The 18,242-nt window shown below is 44.3% G+C and overlaps 1 protein-coding gene across 6 annotated transcripts in view; it reads right to left on the bottom strand.

Annotated features, from left to right (window-relative positions):
- The window catches only part of glg1 (golgi glycoprotein 1), a 102,336-nt gene that overhangs the window by 40,275 nt on the left and 43,819 nt on the right, over positions 1-18,242 (bottom strand). For all 6 annotated transcript variants that reach the window (XM_033036122.1, XM_033036120.1, XM_033036125.1 and 3 more), the window contains 5 exons: positions 17,043-17,226; positions 15,309-15,523; positions 13,672-13,793; positions 8,952-9,053; positions 5,113-5,266 (listed from right to left, as the gene is read on the bottom strand). In XM_033036122.1, coding sequence (XP_032892013.1) covers positions 5,113-5,266; positions 8,952-9,053; positions 13,672-13,793; positions 15,309-15,523; positions 17,043-17,226 — 777 coding nt within the window. The remainder of the gene's footprint in view (positions 1-5,112; positions 5,267-8,951; positions 9,054-13,671; positions 13,794-15,308; positions 15,524-17,042; positions 17,227-18,242) is intronic.

Here is an 18,242-nt window from a genome sequence, read left to right as displayed (position 1 = left end):
AGCCGCCCGCGCTACCTACCTAATCTACGCTAAAAATCTTCCATTCCGAAATCCGAAAAATTCCGAAATCCGAGAAGTGTCTGGTCCCAAGGCTTTCGGATAAAAGGTTGTGTACCTGTATTTCAATGGTGATTACATTTCATTTAGCACCTTCCACCAAGATAGCACACATTCATATCAGGACATATTAAAATGTGCACAAATCAATGAGAGTGAATAAACACAATCTGTTAAAATGTATAAAGATTGTTTTCCAGAGCACCCTCTTACAAAGCTCAGCCAGGAGTTCAAAGATTGAAACTGTATGAATTCAAATTATTTCTAGCTTGTGAAATAAGATCATCAGAATTCAATAACAAGTACCTTTTCACAGAAGGGACAGCAATGTTTAGTGTTAATGAGTCGAGATCTGCCTCCATGTGTTGGTAATTGCCATGCAGATTTGTTTAATGTGTAAAACACTCAATCAATATTTATATAATTTGCAAATGTCTTTACTACATTCCCTACATTTGAGTTCATATCTTAAACATCCCACAAAAAGCATGACACTGAATGCTCAGTTCTGTGGAACTCCAATGGTCATGTTATTTAAATCACATTAACCATGAACCTTTGTTTGCTGGCAGTGAGCCAAAGTATAACGTTTGGGTCTTCAATTTTTCACCAATTTAAAAAAAATCCACAAATGTTTCTCACTTCCTCCCCTTCTCCCTCCTCAAAAAGATGTGGCCTGACATTCCTAAATAATTTCGGCCTTCTCTGGCTTATGTCAGTTTTCTACCAGCTGTTGTTCTTCCCCTTTGGATTCATTTTGCCACTTTGTTCCCCACAAATTCCATGAGTTTTCACATTTTGATCAGCATGCCATGTTGGATCCTTTCAAATGCTGTACTATAATCCATGTTTAAAAAAAGAACTGCAGATGCTGGAAAAATCAAAGGGAGACAAAAAATGCTGGAGAAACTCAGCGGGTGAGTTAGCATCAATGGAGAGAAGGAATATGCGACATTTTGGGTCGAGGCCCTTTTTCAGACAAAGAAAGGCCCCGACCCGAAACGTCGCCTATTTCTTCTCTCCATAGATGCTGCCTCACTCGCTGAGTTTCTCCAGCATTTTTTGTCTACCTACTATAATCCATGTGACATTACACCAAACTCACTGCCCTCATTAACACGACTTCATGCTCAAACATACAATCGAGTTACACCCACATATTATGGGGTAGGCCATTTAGGACTGAGATGAGAAAAAAAAATTTCACCCAGAGAGTTATGAATCTGTGGGATTCTCTGCCACAGAAGGCAGTGGAAGCTAGTTCACTGGATGTTTTCAAGAGAGTTAGATATAGCTCTTAGGGCTAACGGAATCAAGGGATATGGAGAGAAAGCAGGAACGGGGTACTGATTTTGGATGATCAGCCATGATCATATTGAATGAGGGTGCTGGCTCGAAGGGCTGAATAGAAACAGAATAGCCTGCTCCTGCACCTGTTTTCTATGTTTAACTAGACCAAGTGCAGACCCGTTGGGTCTGTTCCCCCAACGTGCAGTTGGGGGGGGGGGGGGGGGAGGCAGCATGCAGCGTCACACACACTAACTATCTCCCCCCCCCGCACTCACGCTAATTACCCCCCTTGATATTACATTAATATTATTAATTTGCTCCTTTTACCCCATAAACACCCTATCTACTGACGCATAGCCCCCAACTTGCAGTCACACCTAGAGAGGGGGTGGGGTGGGGGTAGAGAGTGAGGGCAGAGAGAGAAGGGGCAGAGACAGAGAGAGAGGGGAGGAGAGAGAGAGGGTGAGAGTGAGGGTGCTGATAGGGGGGTGAGGGGGAGAGGTGGGGAGCAGGGAGGGGGACGGAGGGTGGAGGGAAGGGGGTAGGGGTGTGTGGAGGGGAGGGGGGTTAGGGGAGGAATGGTGGGGAGGGGGGGGAGAAAAAGAGGGGAGAGGAGAGGGGGGGGAGAGGAGAGCGGGCGGGGAGAGGAGAGGGGGGGAGAGGAGAGGGGGGGAAGAGGAGAGGGGGGGGAAGAGGATGAGGGGGGGAAGAGGAGAGGGGGGAAGAGGATGAGGGGGGAGAGAGAGGAGAGGGGGGGGTAGAGGAGAGGGGGGGAGAGGAGAGGGGGGGAGGAGAGGGGGGGAGAGGAGAGGGGGGGAGAGGAGAGGGGGGGAAGAGGAGAGGGGGGGAAGAGGATGAGGGGGGGGAAGAGGAGAGAGGGGCGGGGGTGAGGGGGTTGGAGACACGGTCAGCGGAGGAGGTGATACAAGAGATAGGAGGGGGAGAGGAGCAGGGATAGCAGAGGGGGGGGCGAAGGGGGGGAGAGGGGAGGGGGGGGGAGAGAGAGGAGAGGGCGGGGAGAGAGGGAAGAGGAGAGGGGGGGGAGAGGAGAGGGGGGGGAGAGGAGAGGGGGCGGACGAGGAGAGAGGGGGGGTAGGAGAAAGAGGGGGGGGGAGAGGAGAGGGGGGATGAGAGCGAGAGGGGGGGAGAGCGAGAGGGGGGGGAGAGAGGGGGGGGAGAGGAGGAGAGGGGGGGAGAGAGAGGGGGGGGAGAGAGAGAGGGGGGGAGAGGAGGGAGGGGGGGAGAGGAGAGGTGGGGGAAGAGGAGAGGCGGGGGCAGAGGACGAGGGGGGAGAGAGGAGACGGGGGGAAGAGGAGAGGGGTGGTGACAAGAGGCGAGGGGGGTGGGCGAAGAAGCGGGGAGGGAAGAGGAGGGGGGAAGAAGGAGAGGGGCGGGGACAAGAGGAGCGGGGGGAAGAGGAGAGGGGGAAGAGCGACGAGGGGGGAAGAGGAGGAGGGGGGAATGACCGGAGGGGGGGAAGAGGAGGGGGGGGGAAGAGGAGGGGGGAAGAGGAGGGGGGAAGAGGAGGGGCGGGGGAAGAGAGGGGGGGGGGAAGAGGAGGGGAAGAGGAGGGGGGGAAGAGGAGGGGGGCGGAAGAGGAAGGGGCGGTGGGAGAGGAGGGGGGTGGACAAGAGGAGGGGGGGGAAGAGGAGAGGGGGGGGACAGAGGAGAGGGGGGGACGAGGAGAGGGGGGAAGAGGAGAGGGGGGGGAAGAGGAGATGGGGGGAAGAGGAGAGGGGGGGGGAAGAGGACCTGAGGGGCGGGGACGAGGAGGCGGGGGGGAAGAGGAGAGGGGGGAAGAGGAGAGGGGGGAAGAGGACGAGGGGGGGGGGAAGGAGGAGAGGGGGGAAGAGGACGAGGGGGAAGAGCGGGGGGGGAAGAGGAGGGGGGGAAGAGGAGGGGGGGGAAGAGGAAGAGGGGTGGAAGAAGAGAGGGGGGGGGAAGAGGAGGGGGGGGGGAAGAGGAGGGGGTGGCGGAAGAGGAGGGGGGGGGAGAGGAGGGGGGGGGAAGAGGAGGGGGGGAAGAGGAGGGGGGGGGAGAGATGGGGGGGGGGAAGAGGAGGGGGGGGGGGAAGGAGGAGGGGGGGGAAGAGGAGGGGGGGGGAAAGAGGAGGGGGGGGAAGAGGAGGGGGGGGGAAGAGGAAAGGGGGGGGGAAGAGGAGGGGGGGGAAGAGGAGGGGGGGGGGAAGAGGAGGGGGGAAGAGGAGAGGGGGGGGAAAGAGGAGGGGGGAAGAGGAGAGGGGGGGGGAAGAGGAGGGGGGGAAGAGGAGAGGGGGGGGGAAGAGAGGGGGGAAGAGGAGGGGGGGGGGAAGAAGAGGGGGGGGAATAGGAGGGGGGGGGGGGAAGAGGAGAGGGGGGGAAGAGGAGGGGGGAAGAGGAGGGGGGGGGGGAAGAGGAGGGGGGGGGGGAAGAGGAGGGGGGGGGAAGAGGAGAGGGGGGGAAGAGGAGAGGGGGGGAAGAGGAGGGGGGGGGAAGAGGAGGGGGGGGAAGAGGAGGGGGGGGAAGAGGAGGGGGGGAGGAGGAGGGTGGGGAAGAGGAGGGTGGGGAATAGGAGGGGGGAATAGGAGGGGGGAAGAGGAGGGTGGGGAGAGGGGGGAGAGGGAGAGGGGGGAGAGGAAAGGGGGGAAGAGGAGGGTGGGGAGAGGGGGGGAATAGGAGGGGGGGGAGAGGAGGAAAGGGGGGAGAGGAGGGGGGGGGAAGAGGAGAGGGGGGAAGAGGAGAGGGGGGGAAGAGGAGAGGGGGGGAAGAGGAGAGGGGGGGAAGAGGAGAGGGGGGGAAGAGGAGAGGGGGGAAGAGGAGAGGGGGGGAAGAGGAGAGGGGGGGAAGAGGAGAGGGGGGGGGGAGAGGAGAGGGGGGGAGAACCTAAAAAACATTTTAGAACCAAAAAAGACACATTCTGCAAGCGTTTTAGAACCACTAAGGACACTTACATTTGAGTAGACATGTGTTCAGTGTTATTCACAGCTCAGAGAAACGTGACCCTCTGCCTTCCTCCAGCTTGCAGACACTGATTGAGGCACACCACTTCCTGGTGTTATAGTCCCTCCCCCCGTCGCCAGCAGGGGCAGCAAATAGAATGGGGAATTTTGTAAAATCATTACTATCTCTGTCATTTTTGATCGACGGGAAAAATCCTCGGCACACATACGGCGGAGGGGGGCTCTGAGCAACGTGGCCAAAAATGACAACCGTAGGTGGCGGCGTTCTCTCGGAAATCGCAGCACAGATGGCCAAAACCGGTCAAGAACAGACTTTTAGTAATATAGATAATCAGCTCACCATTAAAAATTAATTGGTCTTTACTTACACATGGACTGAACATTAGACTTTTTGATTTTACTTCCCAGTTTTTTTCTTCATCTCTTTTCTTTGCTTACCTAGTATCCCTCTTAATTTCACTCGTGCACCTTCAAAACATTCTTCTTGTTCTAAATAGATCCATTCCTGTCCCAATGATCTCATTTTCAATCATGAATGCACTAATTATCCCCTCAATAAAAATGTTCACTCTTTTCTGCATGACTGAATGTGCGGGAAATGATCACCGCTTCGTCCAAAACCAAGCCTGGATGTGGACATCTTCTTAAGGCAAATAGCCTACCAGTTCTATGTTTGAACTCTAATGTAATAAACCCTAGGCTGTCGACACCACTAGCATGCCAGTACATCAAAGGCTACGTGAAAATAACGTAGAGACCCTGCTATTACAGTAAACTGCATGTGGTGCTTTTTAGCATTTTGGAAATAAACAAGCTATCACTCTCACCCTGCGACCTTGTTCCTCTGTACGATAAGCATGGCGATATAAGCAAGAAAACACTGCTCCAGGAGGTAGCATCTCACTTGTTTGATTCCAACCCTGAGTATGGCACAGCCTTGAAGCATCACCCTGGCACTTGCGATAAAGAACAGGATCCAGCCTAAGGAGGGAAACCAAAGAGGATATTGTTCAAAGATTTCACAATTGTATTTTACAATAAAAGTCATTATATTTTCCCATTCGCACACTGAATTAATTTACAATTAGATACGTTGCATGACGTGGTCCTTTTCATAAAATATGTTTATTATAATTTCCAATGTCTATCTTAACTTGGAATTTGACGGTGCTATGAGCAGCAAGATCATTAAATATTTCAAAAAATAGTTTTTCTTTTGTAGCTAAACTTGCAATTATTCTCAGGCAGTTGCATGAGCAGAAAGTCAGTGTATTTTTGTGATGGTATTTGACGGATGAATATTGGCCACGACAGTATACAAGGATAGTCTTTTAATTCTGCCATTTATCAAACTACATGAATAGGCTTCAGTTACAAATTGCTTCTGAATAATGGTACTTCCTTAACAAATCCATTGTTGTGTAAAATTTCAATAACGGAAAGTGTTTTTGTGGACTTTTTGGGAATTGAAGAATGAATGCTAGTATATTTGGAAACATGACACACTGAAAAAATAAATGTGTGGTTAACTGGTGCATAATTTTATCCGTGAGTATGGTAGCAATGAAAAAATCAGCATCAAAGCAATGTTCAATCATTTGTAAGGTCTTCTGTATCGCCACTTTGCTTGCAATCAATGCAGTTAGTTAATAATCTAGCAAAGATGTAAAACTCTGCAGAAAAGATCTGTGCTTCAGCTCAGTACATAGTCCAGAGATTTTCTTTGCAGTCTATTTGCTTTTGCAGTTTTGTTTGATTGATTTGCCAAATCTAATTTTATTGTCCCTCTCTTTGACATCTCATAATGTACTCTGTTAAATACCTGAACATTTTACATGGTATCCACATCAAGTATAAACATTTACCATCAGTCATTACATTTCACGAAGATACGAACAATAAAAGTATATGGAATATTGACCTATAAACGTACACTTTTTAAAGATAACATTTCAAATAATGTGTAAATTATTATAATTAGAAATTATATTTCATTCCTCACACACTATCATCTTAACGTCATCCCATCCCTAAAATTCAATTAGTATAAAATCAATATCTGATCCAAACAATCACATGGGCAGCTATCGTCAGAAGGTATACAATTAATATTGGAATATTACTAACAACACCTAGCCGTGGAAAATATCAGCCTTGGAAAATACTTCAAAATGTATTGATAAAGAAAAGCACTGACCAGTTTTGAACTTGCGTGGTACTTTTGTTTAGTTTAGTTTAGACTTACAGCATGGAAACAAGCCCTTCTGCCCACCGAGTCTGCACCGCCCAGCAATCCCCACACACCAACACTATCCTAAACACACTTGGGACAATTTATATTTATACCAAACCAATTAGCCTACAAACTTGTGCATCTTTGGAGTGTGGGAGGAAACGCAGCTTCCCGGAGAAAACCCACGCAGGTCATGGGGAGAACAAACTCTGTACAGAGCACCGGCAGTCTGGATCGAACCTGGGTCTCTGGCGTCGTAAGGCAGCAACTATAACTGTGCACTACTGTGCTGTCCTAATATAAACATAGAAAATAGGTGCAGGAGTAGGCCATTTGGTCTTTCGAGCCAGCACCGTCATTCAATATGATCATGGCTGATCATCGAAAATTAGTACCCCGTTCCTGCATTTTCCCCATATCCCTTGATTCCATTAGCCCTAAGGCTTTATCTAACTCTTGAGTACTTGAGAATGTGTACTATTGTGTAGACAAGGACCACTCTGTATTGAAGCAGTGATTGCAATTGTGACAGCAACAGCTAGCCCACACAAGTGATTTGGATTTCTATCGCTGCATTTAAACAGTAATTGGTTCCTCAACATATAGTGTTTAGTTAATTTGCATTTGTTTAATCTGGGTTCTGCAAAGGTAACATGATCATGAGACATTGTAGAGCATTTGGCCAAAGGTACCGGAAACATAATAAGGCCACCTCAAGACACCTGGGACAAAGGACTACATTAACTGAATTTCATCCAGTGAGACACATACCATAACCCCAAGCGACAACACACCTTTGTTAGAACCACTAGACATTTTAATGTTATTGTATTTGGCATCATTGAAATAAACACCCCATCTTAAATTAGGACTGTGGATGGAGCACAATAGCTACTTGACAACTTAGTCTCACAAAAATGGTCATGGTTACATTTGATGGGCTATCAATCACCCGTTATACAGAGTTTTGGTGATTCACCCAAGGGATTGGCTTATACTGAATATACCTACTATTAAATCTATTGCTCCAGGTGGCATCTCAACTGCAACACAACCCCATGCAATCACAGCCACTCTAAATTTGATAAAAGCTTCAGCCCTTATAAAGTTTTTCTTCATCCATCTGAACCTGCCATTGGCAGAATATTGTGCCTGAACAATAACCAAGTCAGATTTGGTGCGCATGCCCAGAAAGGAAACTTCAAGAGCTAATAAAGTCCTATGGGCAGAAGTCACTGTCTGACCACAGCATCAAGGGAAACGCAGAGGCAGTGCATAGAAAATGGCTTTCTGGCAAAGTTCCCAGTCCACCACCCTGCCAAGTAACATATCCGGCTGCTGATGTAGAGTCAAACTTGAAGCTAACACACATTTATTCTCTGGCTGAGTGTCTAGTTGACACATCTACCACCCACAGACACTAAGTCTGAATTAAAAGATATGACCAAACCAAATAGTCGGGTCAGATCATCAGGTGCTCTTCCTAATCCTGGTATTTTCAGTGCACCAACATGCTAAATGAAAGAGAAGAATTATCTGGCAACATCATTTGACATCATGTTCAAAAGGGAACTGCAGATGCTGGAATATCGAAGGTACACAAAATTGCTGGGGAAACTCAGCGGGTGCAGCAGCATCTATGGAGCGAAGGAAATTTCCTTCGCTCCATAGATGCTGCTGCACCCGCTGAGTTTCCCCAGCAATTTTGTGTACACCTTCATTTGACATCATGTTCAGCACAGACATGGTGTCCCAAGAACCTGTTCCTGGGCTGCACTGTTGAATCTTTACTCTGCAATGAACCTTATCTAGTTTACATCTAAACTCCTCCTACATTTTTCTGCAGGAAAAAAAACTTCAATTTGTAACCATCACACAGAACATTAAATTTAACTCAGTAGCAAATGTCACCTGAATTAAACATTCAGAACAATATAGGAGGTTATAATGTTTGTACAAAAATGGAACAGCTGTACATTTAGCAGGACATTGGTTTAACAACTGTACACAGCACTGCAGCTTGTTCAATGTGCTGTGAATTAATCATGTTGAAGCCTCCCTTTCTTTACCTCTTGCAAGCAATGTCAATCATATTCAAATCAGTGATTTACTTAGAATTGGTTGAGTCCTTGCAAACATGATCAGTATAAGTAACTTGCGTCATTTATTTGTTTCTATGCAGCCCCACCAGAGTTATGGCCAGCTCCGGTCTCCGAAAGCTATAACAACATATTGGAGGTGGATGGGTCTCTTGGAGCTTGCTGCCGAATTGTTTTCACTTGCAGAAGCCAACTGATATTACTGATAGAGCACCTTCAGCTTTGACCTCCAATTACGTGACAGCCAATGATTCTCTCTCCCTTCCGTAGATCATGTTTGATTGCAATGTAACTTGAAGCTTTCCAATCCTACAGCACAGACGTCAATACTTACTTCCAGTCACGGGAAATGAAGTACTGCAGCTCAAGTAGTCGATGCTCACACTCTTCCACCATCTTTTCTGTGTAAAGATGCTCCATCAGACACGAGAGGATCCTGCCAGTAGAAAATAGTAAACATTAAGTGTGATTCTGATTCTGATTACTGATTAGAAAACATAGTAAAAAAGGTGGAGTAAGCCATTCGGCTCTTCGAGCCATTCAATATGATCATGGCTGATCATCTAAAATCAGTACCCCGTTCCTGCTTTTTCCCCATATCCCTTGATTCATTTAACCCCAAGAGCTAAATCTAACTCTCTCTTGAAAACATCCACAGATTCTCAACTCTCTGGTTGAAGGAGTTTTTCCTCATCACATTCCTAAATGGCCTACACCTTATTCTTAAACTGTGACCCCTGGTTCTGGACTTCCCCCAACATCGGGAACATTTTTCCTGCATCTAGCCTGTCCAATCTTTAAGAAATGTATATGTTTCTATAAGATCCCCTCTTATCCTTCTAAATTCCAGTGAACACAAGCCCAGTCAACCATTCTTTCATCATATGTCAGTCCCGCCATCCAGGGAATTAATCTGGCGAACCTACACTGCACTCCCTCAATAGCACAATACAGTGCTTGATCCATTCTTTAAACAGCCTCTCATAAAAACATCCGCCGAATAAGTGTGCAACTTTCCTCAGCACATTGCATTTAAAAAGAGTAGCTTTTTATTTACAAATTAAATCCTGTTACTGCATTAATTTGTGGGTTTTTAGTTTACCAATGTGCATTGTTTCTTTTAACACACTTTCATAGCTTAAAACTATTGCTCAGGTTTTTAGAAGATAGCCTGGCAGTTGAATACAAAACCATCTTCTGACATTATACAATTTTTATCATTTGTCTGAAATGATAAAAAGGGTCTGAAGAAGGGTCTCAACCCGAAACGCTGCTTATTTCCTTCGCTCCATAGATGCTGCCTCACCCGCTGAGTTTCTCCAGCATTTTTGTCTACCTACAATTTTTATCAGGACCTATTGGATAGCAAATGTCAAGTAGCAACACACTGCTTCCTTCTAAATGTTAGAATGTGTCAGGTATGTTCACGAACACACAATTCCCACAAAGTACAAGGCCAACACAACGGGTATATCACAGTGCACAAACACATCCATTCAACCAATAAACCACAGCTGATGATTTCAGCATCAATATTAGGCAGTCTTTGGTACCCCACAACCCTTCATTGTGCAGGAAATATGTGTTGCTAAGAGATGAGAGAGTGGAAATGAAATAGAAGGGCAAAGATTAATATGCGCATTGCCAACACTCCTTTCAACGTCATTGTTTCATAAGCTTATCAAATCACAGAGCAGTAATCCAACAGCAAATATGTTTTACTAGTTAAATAGACACACTGCTGGTTTCAAGAAGCACTTCCACATCTAAGACTATTTCTTTAAGTACATAACAGATTGCCCCTTCATCTGAACCTGGGTGAGCCAGAGACCACTTTTCTTCCAGCGGTTACATGCAGCCAAGTGCCTTTCGACTACAAACCGCCATAGTATTACAGATGAACAAAGGGGACTAAGGAGGTATAAGGGAAGAGCTGGCCAAAGTTGACTGGAAAGGGACCCTAGCAGGGATGACGGTGGAACAGCAATGGCGGGAATTTCTGGGAATAATCCAGAAGATGCAGGATCATTTCATTCCAAAGAGGAAGAAAGATTATAAGGGGGAGAAAGAGGAAACCGTGGCCGACAAGGGAAGTCAAGGATAGTATAAAACTAAAAGAGAATACGTATAACATAGCAAAGATGAGCGGGGAGCCAGAGGATTGGGTAACTTTTAAAGAACAATAGAAGGTAACTAAAAAGGCAATACAGGGAGAAAAGATGAAGTACGAAGGAAAGCTAGCCAAGAATATAAAGGAGAATAGTAAAAGCTTCTTTAAGTATGTGAAAAGGAAAAGATTAATTAAGACAAATGTGAGTCCCTTGAAGATAGAAACAAGTGAATTTATTATGGGGAACAAGGAAATGGCAGACGAGTTGAACATGTACTTTAGTTCTGTCTTCACTAAGGAAGACAAACAATCTGAATTAGGGGACAGAGGAACTAGGATGATAGATGAACTGAAGGAAATTCACATTAGTCAGGAAATGATGTTGGGTAGACTGATGGGAATGAAGGCTGATAACTCCCCAGGGCCTGATGGTCTGCATCCCAGGGTACTTAAGGTGAGGCAGGAGGAGAGAGGGGGAGATAGAGAGAGGGGGGGAGGGGGAGGGGGGAGACGGAGGGGGGAGACGGAGGGGGGAGACGGAGGGGGAGACGGAGGGAGAGACGGAGAGAGAGACCGGGAGAGAGACGGAGAGAGAGACGGAGAGAGAGAGACGTGAGAGAGAGAGAGACAGCAGAGAGAGAGAGGAGAGAGAGAGAGAGAGACAGATAGAGATGAGACATATGAGAGAGGACAGAGAGAGAGAGAAGAGACATAGAGAGAGAGAGAGAGAGAGAGAGAGAGAGAGAGAGACAGAGAGAGAGAGACGAGAGAGAGAGAGAGAGACGAGAGACAGAGACTAGAGACAGAGAGACAGAGAGACACGAGAGAACAGGAGACGAGGACAGGAGACAGAGAGACAGAGACAGATAGAACAGAGAACAGAGAGAGAGAGACAGAGAGAGAGAGAGAGGAGGAGAGAGAGAGAGACAGACAGAGAGACAGAGACAGTGAGAGAGAGACAGAGAGAGAGACAGAGAGACAGACAGACAGACAGATAGGGGAAGAGAGATAGAGAGAGGAGAGAGAAGAGAGTAAGAGAGAGAGAGAGCGAGCTGAGAGAGCTAGAGAGCGAGAGAGCGAGCGAGAGAGCGAGGAGAGAGAGAGAGAGAGTAGAGAGAAGCGAGCAGAGGAGAGAGAGAGAGAGATCGAGAGAGAGCGAGGAGATGAGAGAGAGAGAGAGAGAGAGAGAGAGAGAGAGAGAGAAAGAGAGAGTGTAGGTGGAGAGAGAGGAGGTCGAGTAGAGAGAGAGAGAGCGAGAGAGAGAAGAGAGAGAGAGAGTAGAGAGAGAGAGCGCGAGAATAGAGAGAAGATAGAGAGAGACGCGAGAGAGAGAGAGAGAAGAGAAGAGACGCGCGAGAGCGAGAGAGAAGTAGAGAGAGAGAGAGAGAGAGAGAGAGAGAGAGAGAGAGAGGTAGAGAGAGAGAGAGAGAGAGAGAGAGAGAGAGAGAGAGAGAGAGAGAGAGAGACAGAGAGAGAGAGACAGAGAGAGAGACACAGAGAGAGAGACACAGAGAGAGAGACAGAGAGAGAGACAGAGAGAGAGACAGAGAGACAGAGAGAGAGACAGAGAGAGAGAGACAGAGAGAGAGAGACAGAGAGAGAGACAGAGAGAAAGAGAGAGAAAGACAGAGAGAAAGACAGAGAGAAAGACAGATGCCCATAAGAATAAGGGGTAGGTCACTTAGAACTGAGATGATGAAAAACATTTTCATCCAGTGTTGTGAATTTGTGGAATTCTCTGCCCCAGAAGGCAGTGAAGGCCGATTCACTGGATGCATTCAAAATAGTTAGATAGAGCTCTTAGGGCTAGCAAAATCAAAGGATATGGGGAGAAGGCAAGGATGGGGCACTGATTGTGGATGATCACATTGAATGGTGGAGCTGGCTCAAAAGGCTCAATGGCCTACTCCTGCACCTATTTTATATGTATCTAGCCTGTCAGATCATCTCCACAACATTGTATCCTCCATATTTTCTCTGATCACTTCCAACCAATCCTTGATTCTATTGTTATTGTTTGTAGATCTAATTGTGCATTAATGCATAAATCCATTAGTGGTATACACATGTTCCATAATTGTAATGAAGATAGCGTGTTGCTACCTTTTGATAATTGAATTAGAAATCTAAATCCTGAATTCTTCATCCCAATAAATCTTATCTTCCAATAGACAGATATTTAGGTAAAATGCTTTATTAGCATTGGATCCTCTTTGTTTGACGCATATGGTGAAACAGCAAAGCACTTGTCAAAATATATTTGAAATGGCCAGTTCATTATGATTTTCTGCCTACCCATCTTCTCCCTTAGGAAAGGTACCATAATTATAAGGTTCTTTGTAAGCTAATTGCTTTAGTTCAAGGAGATTTAATCCCCACTTTACTGCCACGAAAATAGTAATCTTCTCTTCACCTTGGGAAATGAATAAATTAAGAATCAGAACAAAGTAGCAGGGCTACTTTCAATAATACCCAACTTATTTCCCTTTTAACAAACATTGTTTAAGTTATGATATTGACTATTATGTCCCCATCATGTCGTATTGTATTTCTCTCCACTTTTAGAAAAAAGTGTGTGTGTGCGCTTCTGCAGAGTTACCATATTCTGCCATTAGATGCTGGTCAGACAATCTGACCTTTACATTTCCTGTCATATCATTTTCCCCTTCTCCAAAAAACTATTGCTCATCTTCAATCGACCTGGCACCAAAAATCTTTTGAGGAGCAATATTTCGAGAATTCACTCCCAAAAGCTGTCTCTGGTTTTAGGGTTATGTTTCATGTACTTTACCTGGATTTGAAATTCCAAATGTTTATTGCATTCAAAAACACGATGCTCAGAAGCTCAACTCTGATATCCCATGCACAAACTCTATGAACTCCAAATTATAACATCAGTTTGTTTCCTACACAGTGGACAACGACTATTCTTACTCTGACTTACATGGGATCGCCACTGCGGATGTGTTTGCAAGCAGTTTGAATGACTGACTCACACGCTTCATTCAAAGCTCGATCAATGCGGTAGTCTGCACCAGGGTCTGTTTCTTGAATTAGGGTCTGAAGCTGGATTTGGAGCAGAAAGAGATTTAAGATATACAAACTAACAAGAATGACGCAGTAACCAGGCAGTTTACTCTATCTTCTCAAGTTCTTTGACTCTTTAGCAATCACGATGAGTTAATATTTCGTTATTTATGATGAAATCGCATCTTGTACATCAGACTACGTGTCAGAGATAAAAGATTTTGTCTGTGTAATTTAGTAGAATTTACCAATGTTTTCCTAGTTATAACAATGATTTTCATTGCAATCAAACATCCACTTCATCATTCATTATCAAATGGTGTTCTACTTAGATAAGCTTTTTATAGGAGCTTTATCTTGAAAATTCAACCACCTCATTACAAGCACGTCCTTTTAGACTGACATTTATTTTTCTCTTGCAACTGTTGAGCAATGAAATGCCATTCACTAAAAATAAAACCTTACACCTTTGGTGTACAAAAAACAGCTACTGTACAGTCAGAAGAAGGGTCATAACCCAAAACATCACCCATCCTTTTTCTCTGGAGCTGCTGCCTGATCCATCGAGTTACTCCAGCATTTTGTGTCTATCTTCGACCCAATATCTGCAGTTACTGCCCATTCACAATTTGTTGTTCTTTGTTTCTACCTCCAACTAATTTTGCAGATAGCTTTCTAGAATTGTCCAGCAGATCACTTCAAATAAAGATCAACTAAACTGGCAAGCCTATGTTAATATTGTCAAATACACCTTTGAGGTATCGGAGGTGTAAGGATACACTTGAGCAATTAGTTTAGTTTAGTAATACCGCATAGAAATAGGTCCTTCACCCCACCAAGTCCACGCCGACCTGTACACTAATTCAATCCTACACACTTAGGGCAAATTTACAGAAGCCAATTAATCTACAAACCTGCATGTCTTTGGAATGTGGGAGGAAATCGGAGCACCTGGAGAAACCAGACGCAGTGGCAGGGAGAACATAAAACTCCATACAGACAGCACCATTAGTCAGCATCGAATCCGGGTCTTTGACGCTGTAAGGTAGCATCTTCATCAACTGGGCCAATGGACTGAGAAATGATCAGTTTAATGTAGATTAATTCAAATAAAGATGAGATGTTATATTTCAGCAAGATCAACTAGAACAGTTTTTACTGCTTAAATTGTAGTATGCTGGGGAGTGTTGCAGAACAGAGATATGGGGGTGCAGATACATAGTTCCATGAAAGTAACAACACAGACAATTACAGGTGTGAAGAGCGCATTCAACAATCTTGCCTTCAAGTCAGTGTATTGAGTACAGGAGTTGGGACGTCGTGGTACTATTGTACAAGATGTGGTAAGGCTACATTTGGAGACATGTGTACCTTTCCTGTGTCCAGTTATAGAAAGAATGTCATTAAACTTGATTGGGCAATTTTGTCAGCCATGGACAAATTGGGCTGAAAGACCTGTTTCCACTGAATATTGCTCTTTGACTAACAAAATACAAATTAATCAGCCAATCTGCAAATGAGAAGGGTAATTTTACTAAGCATCAAAATACTCACTGCCTGCTGACAGTTCTGGCCCAGACTGCCCTTGTCGCCTCGTCCCAGCCTCATCAAGCAGTGTAACGTCCTTCCTTTTCGATGTAGCCCTGAGCAGTGGAGTTCGATCTCAGTACGACAATTAAGAATAATCTCGGGGCTTAATGAGAAATCTTCCATCAGCATTCTACGATAATCTAACATCTCGCCCTGGCATTCACCGCTCACCTGTCGACCTGCTCAGTAATAGAGTGAACATCAGCATTTTGACAATGAAAAATACAGAGTAAAACTCAAGAAAAATCATGTGATATGGTTAAGCTCACTTCTGACGACTTAGGTTTTAACCATCCTAAGCTCCAAGAATGCATCAGAAGTATTAACCTTTCATTTAAGGTGCATAATCTTGCGATAAGTCCAGTGTTCTCAACATACCAACAATAAAGTGGAGAAAATAATTTATGAAATTGAAATAAGACAGATATATTGTTTGAAAAAGATGAAGCACTAACTCTGCTCGCCATCCACCTGTTATGAAAGTTGGTACAATGGGCACTTTAAAGAAAGATTTCATTTCTCAAAATGAAAACCCCCATTTTTTTGGTTTGATGCACAAGCTTCAACAAACAAAGCATCTAAAACCAATCTATGAGCCTGCTGCTACTCCACTTCATTTCCCTCTTCTGCCTCTGACCTCAAACTCAGAGCAATGCCTCGCACATATATTTTAATACTCAGTTCAGATATACAGCATGAAAACAGGCCACCAGGTCCACACCAACCAGGGATTACCCATTCTCACGTTCACATTTGGGGCAATTTTAGAGGCCAATTAACCTACAAACATGAAAAGGATTATCAGAAAAGGTTATTTAGCTTTAAAAGTTTCTCCTATCATTTAATATCATGGAAATGGATGATATCTAATTTTAAATTAGATATCATCTAATTTAAAATTAACAACTGGCCAAGTATCAAATGGTTTTTGCTAGTGCCCTAAACATCTACCATTGTCTCCATGGGTAAAAGTTAACTTAAACAAATATAATAACCTTTTACATGTATAAGCATATTTAAAAAACACCCAAATGTTTATTGGTATGTTAATATCCTTGCTGTAATTACAGTGTTGGTAAGACGGAACAGTAAAACAAATAAACATTAACTATATCTAAAATGGCGCAAGGTCATAAGGCAAAACATTATAGCCAAGGCAAAAATAAGACCAACTGCAAAACGTGTTGATACAGAACGATGTTAAAACTTGCTAAATAGGAAAGTCAGGGCACTAATTTAGATGGGTGTTATAATTGAAACAGACAGATAGCTTGGGTTAGAATAAGTCTCCCAGGAATGTGCCAATGAAGTTCAGTGCTTGAAACAAGTAGGGACAGGACATTGACGAAGAGCTAGAAAAAAAACCCCAAAGGTCTTGAAACATTCACTGGGCCTCATAGCTGAAAAGTAATATTTTTGACAATTCTAGACAATTAATATTAGTTCATTCTGTGAAAGAGAAAACAAAGGAATGGCTGAGTCTAGCTAGCAGGAATTCGGATTAATGCAATATTACTCAATATTCTAGTTTTTCTAAGTCATAGCACTTTCCTAAGCCAAAGCACAGAAAACTATACCCCAATTCAATTGAACATTAGTTTTTAAACTGCACCATAACCTCAAGATAATCAATGTTTAATTTGATCAAAGAGCAGTTATAAGCCCTGCACACCAGTCTTGGTCATTATTAATGCTTACCCCGGTGCACAGAAGATTCCAGACAGAGCAGCAAGTAAGACAGTCGAGCCTCACGGGCACGTGGCAAGTTGTCTGTATTACACCGATATTTGCGGAGGTCATTTTTGCATGCCTTGGCCAGGGAGTAACTCACTTTGTAATCCTGAGCAATTAGCTTCTGTCTTGTTGTAAGTGCCTCACGACACTGAAGAAAAGAAAACCATAACACAACAGCCATTACATTTTTTAATCTCCCAGCACACTGAATACTGACATTTTAATAATAGTCTGCAACACCACATAGGATGTCACGTACAGCTCAAAAACCTGGAATGCCTTCAAATTAACCAACCTCAAAACTTCTGTTTAATACAGCAGTCCTGACACATCATTTATTTTATACAGAAGGCTCTTATATGTCTGTCATTGTCAGTTTCAACATTATGACGAGAATAAAAATTAAACAATCAAAAAATGAACTCAAAATGTTCTACCCAGATACCAAAGCCTTTCCTTTTCCAACAATCTATCCATCAAAGCCTTGCCTTACATATTTTATGCACTCTCCTCTTGCTCTATATTTTAGCTCACATTACTTTTTAAATTGGTCTATCTACTGGCAACCCTCACATTGCAATAGCTCGGGTAATAAAAATTACATGGAATTGACAAATTCTAAATTTTAAAAATTGGCTCTCATGGAAAGTGTGTCACTATAATTTTATTTTCAGCACATATTTCTTGACGCATGTGTGGGTGTAGCATTGCGTGGCTGAAAACATGTTTCGTGCCTTATCTGACGTCATGATCTTGAAACGCCCTTTACCTTAACTGACCACATTGAAAGCGGTGTAACTTTAGCGCTGATGTCTGCCTTCATTAGCGATAACTCTCTAGATATGGAAAGTGAACGCATACTTTGTAGCTGCAAAGTTACCAATACGTGAAGCCTTCTGTGAGAATGAGACACATTTGAAGGCAGACACGTCTCAGCTGGCCATGGCAGAATGTGAATACTTCTGCAACCAGTTGATGTTCAAGTGTTTGAGTACTTGGAGAGTGTGAATTGCTCTGAAGCTGATAAATATCAAGTGTGAAAGAAAACGCTAGTTTACAACCTCTTATTTCCTACACATCCACATCCATAAAGAATCACGATGAATTGAGGGACCCAATTAATATTGGATTAAAATTTTAACCGTCAATTACAATGACATCAGG

Source organism: Amblyraja radiata, chromosome 17 (assembly GCF_010909765.2).
Source record: "Amblyraja radiata isolate CabotCenter1 chromosome 17, sAmbRad1.1.pri, whole genome shotgun sequence".
Lineage (NCBI taxonomy): Eukaryota > Metazoa > Chordata > Chondrichthyes > Rajiformes > Rajidae > Amblyraja > Amblyraja radiata.
This window is presented reverse-complemented; position numbering and strand designations above follow the sequence as displayed.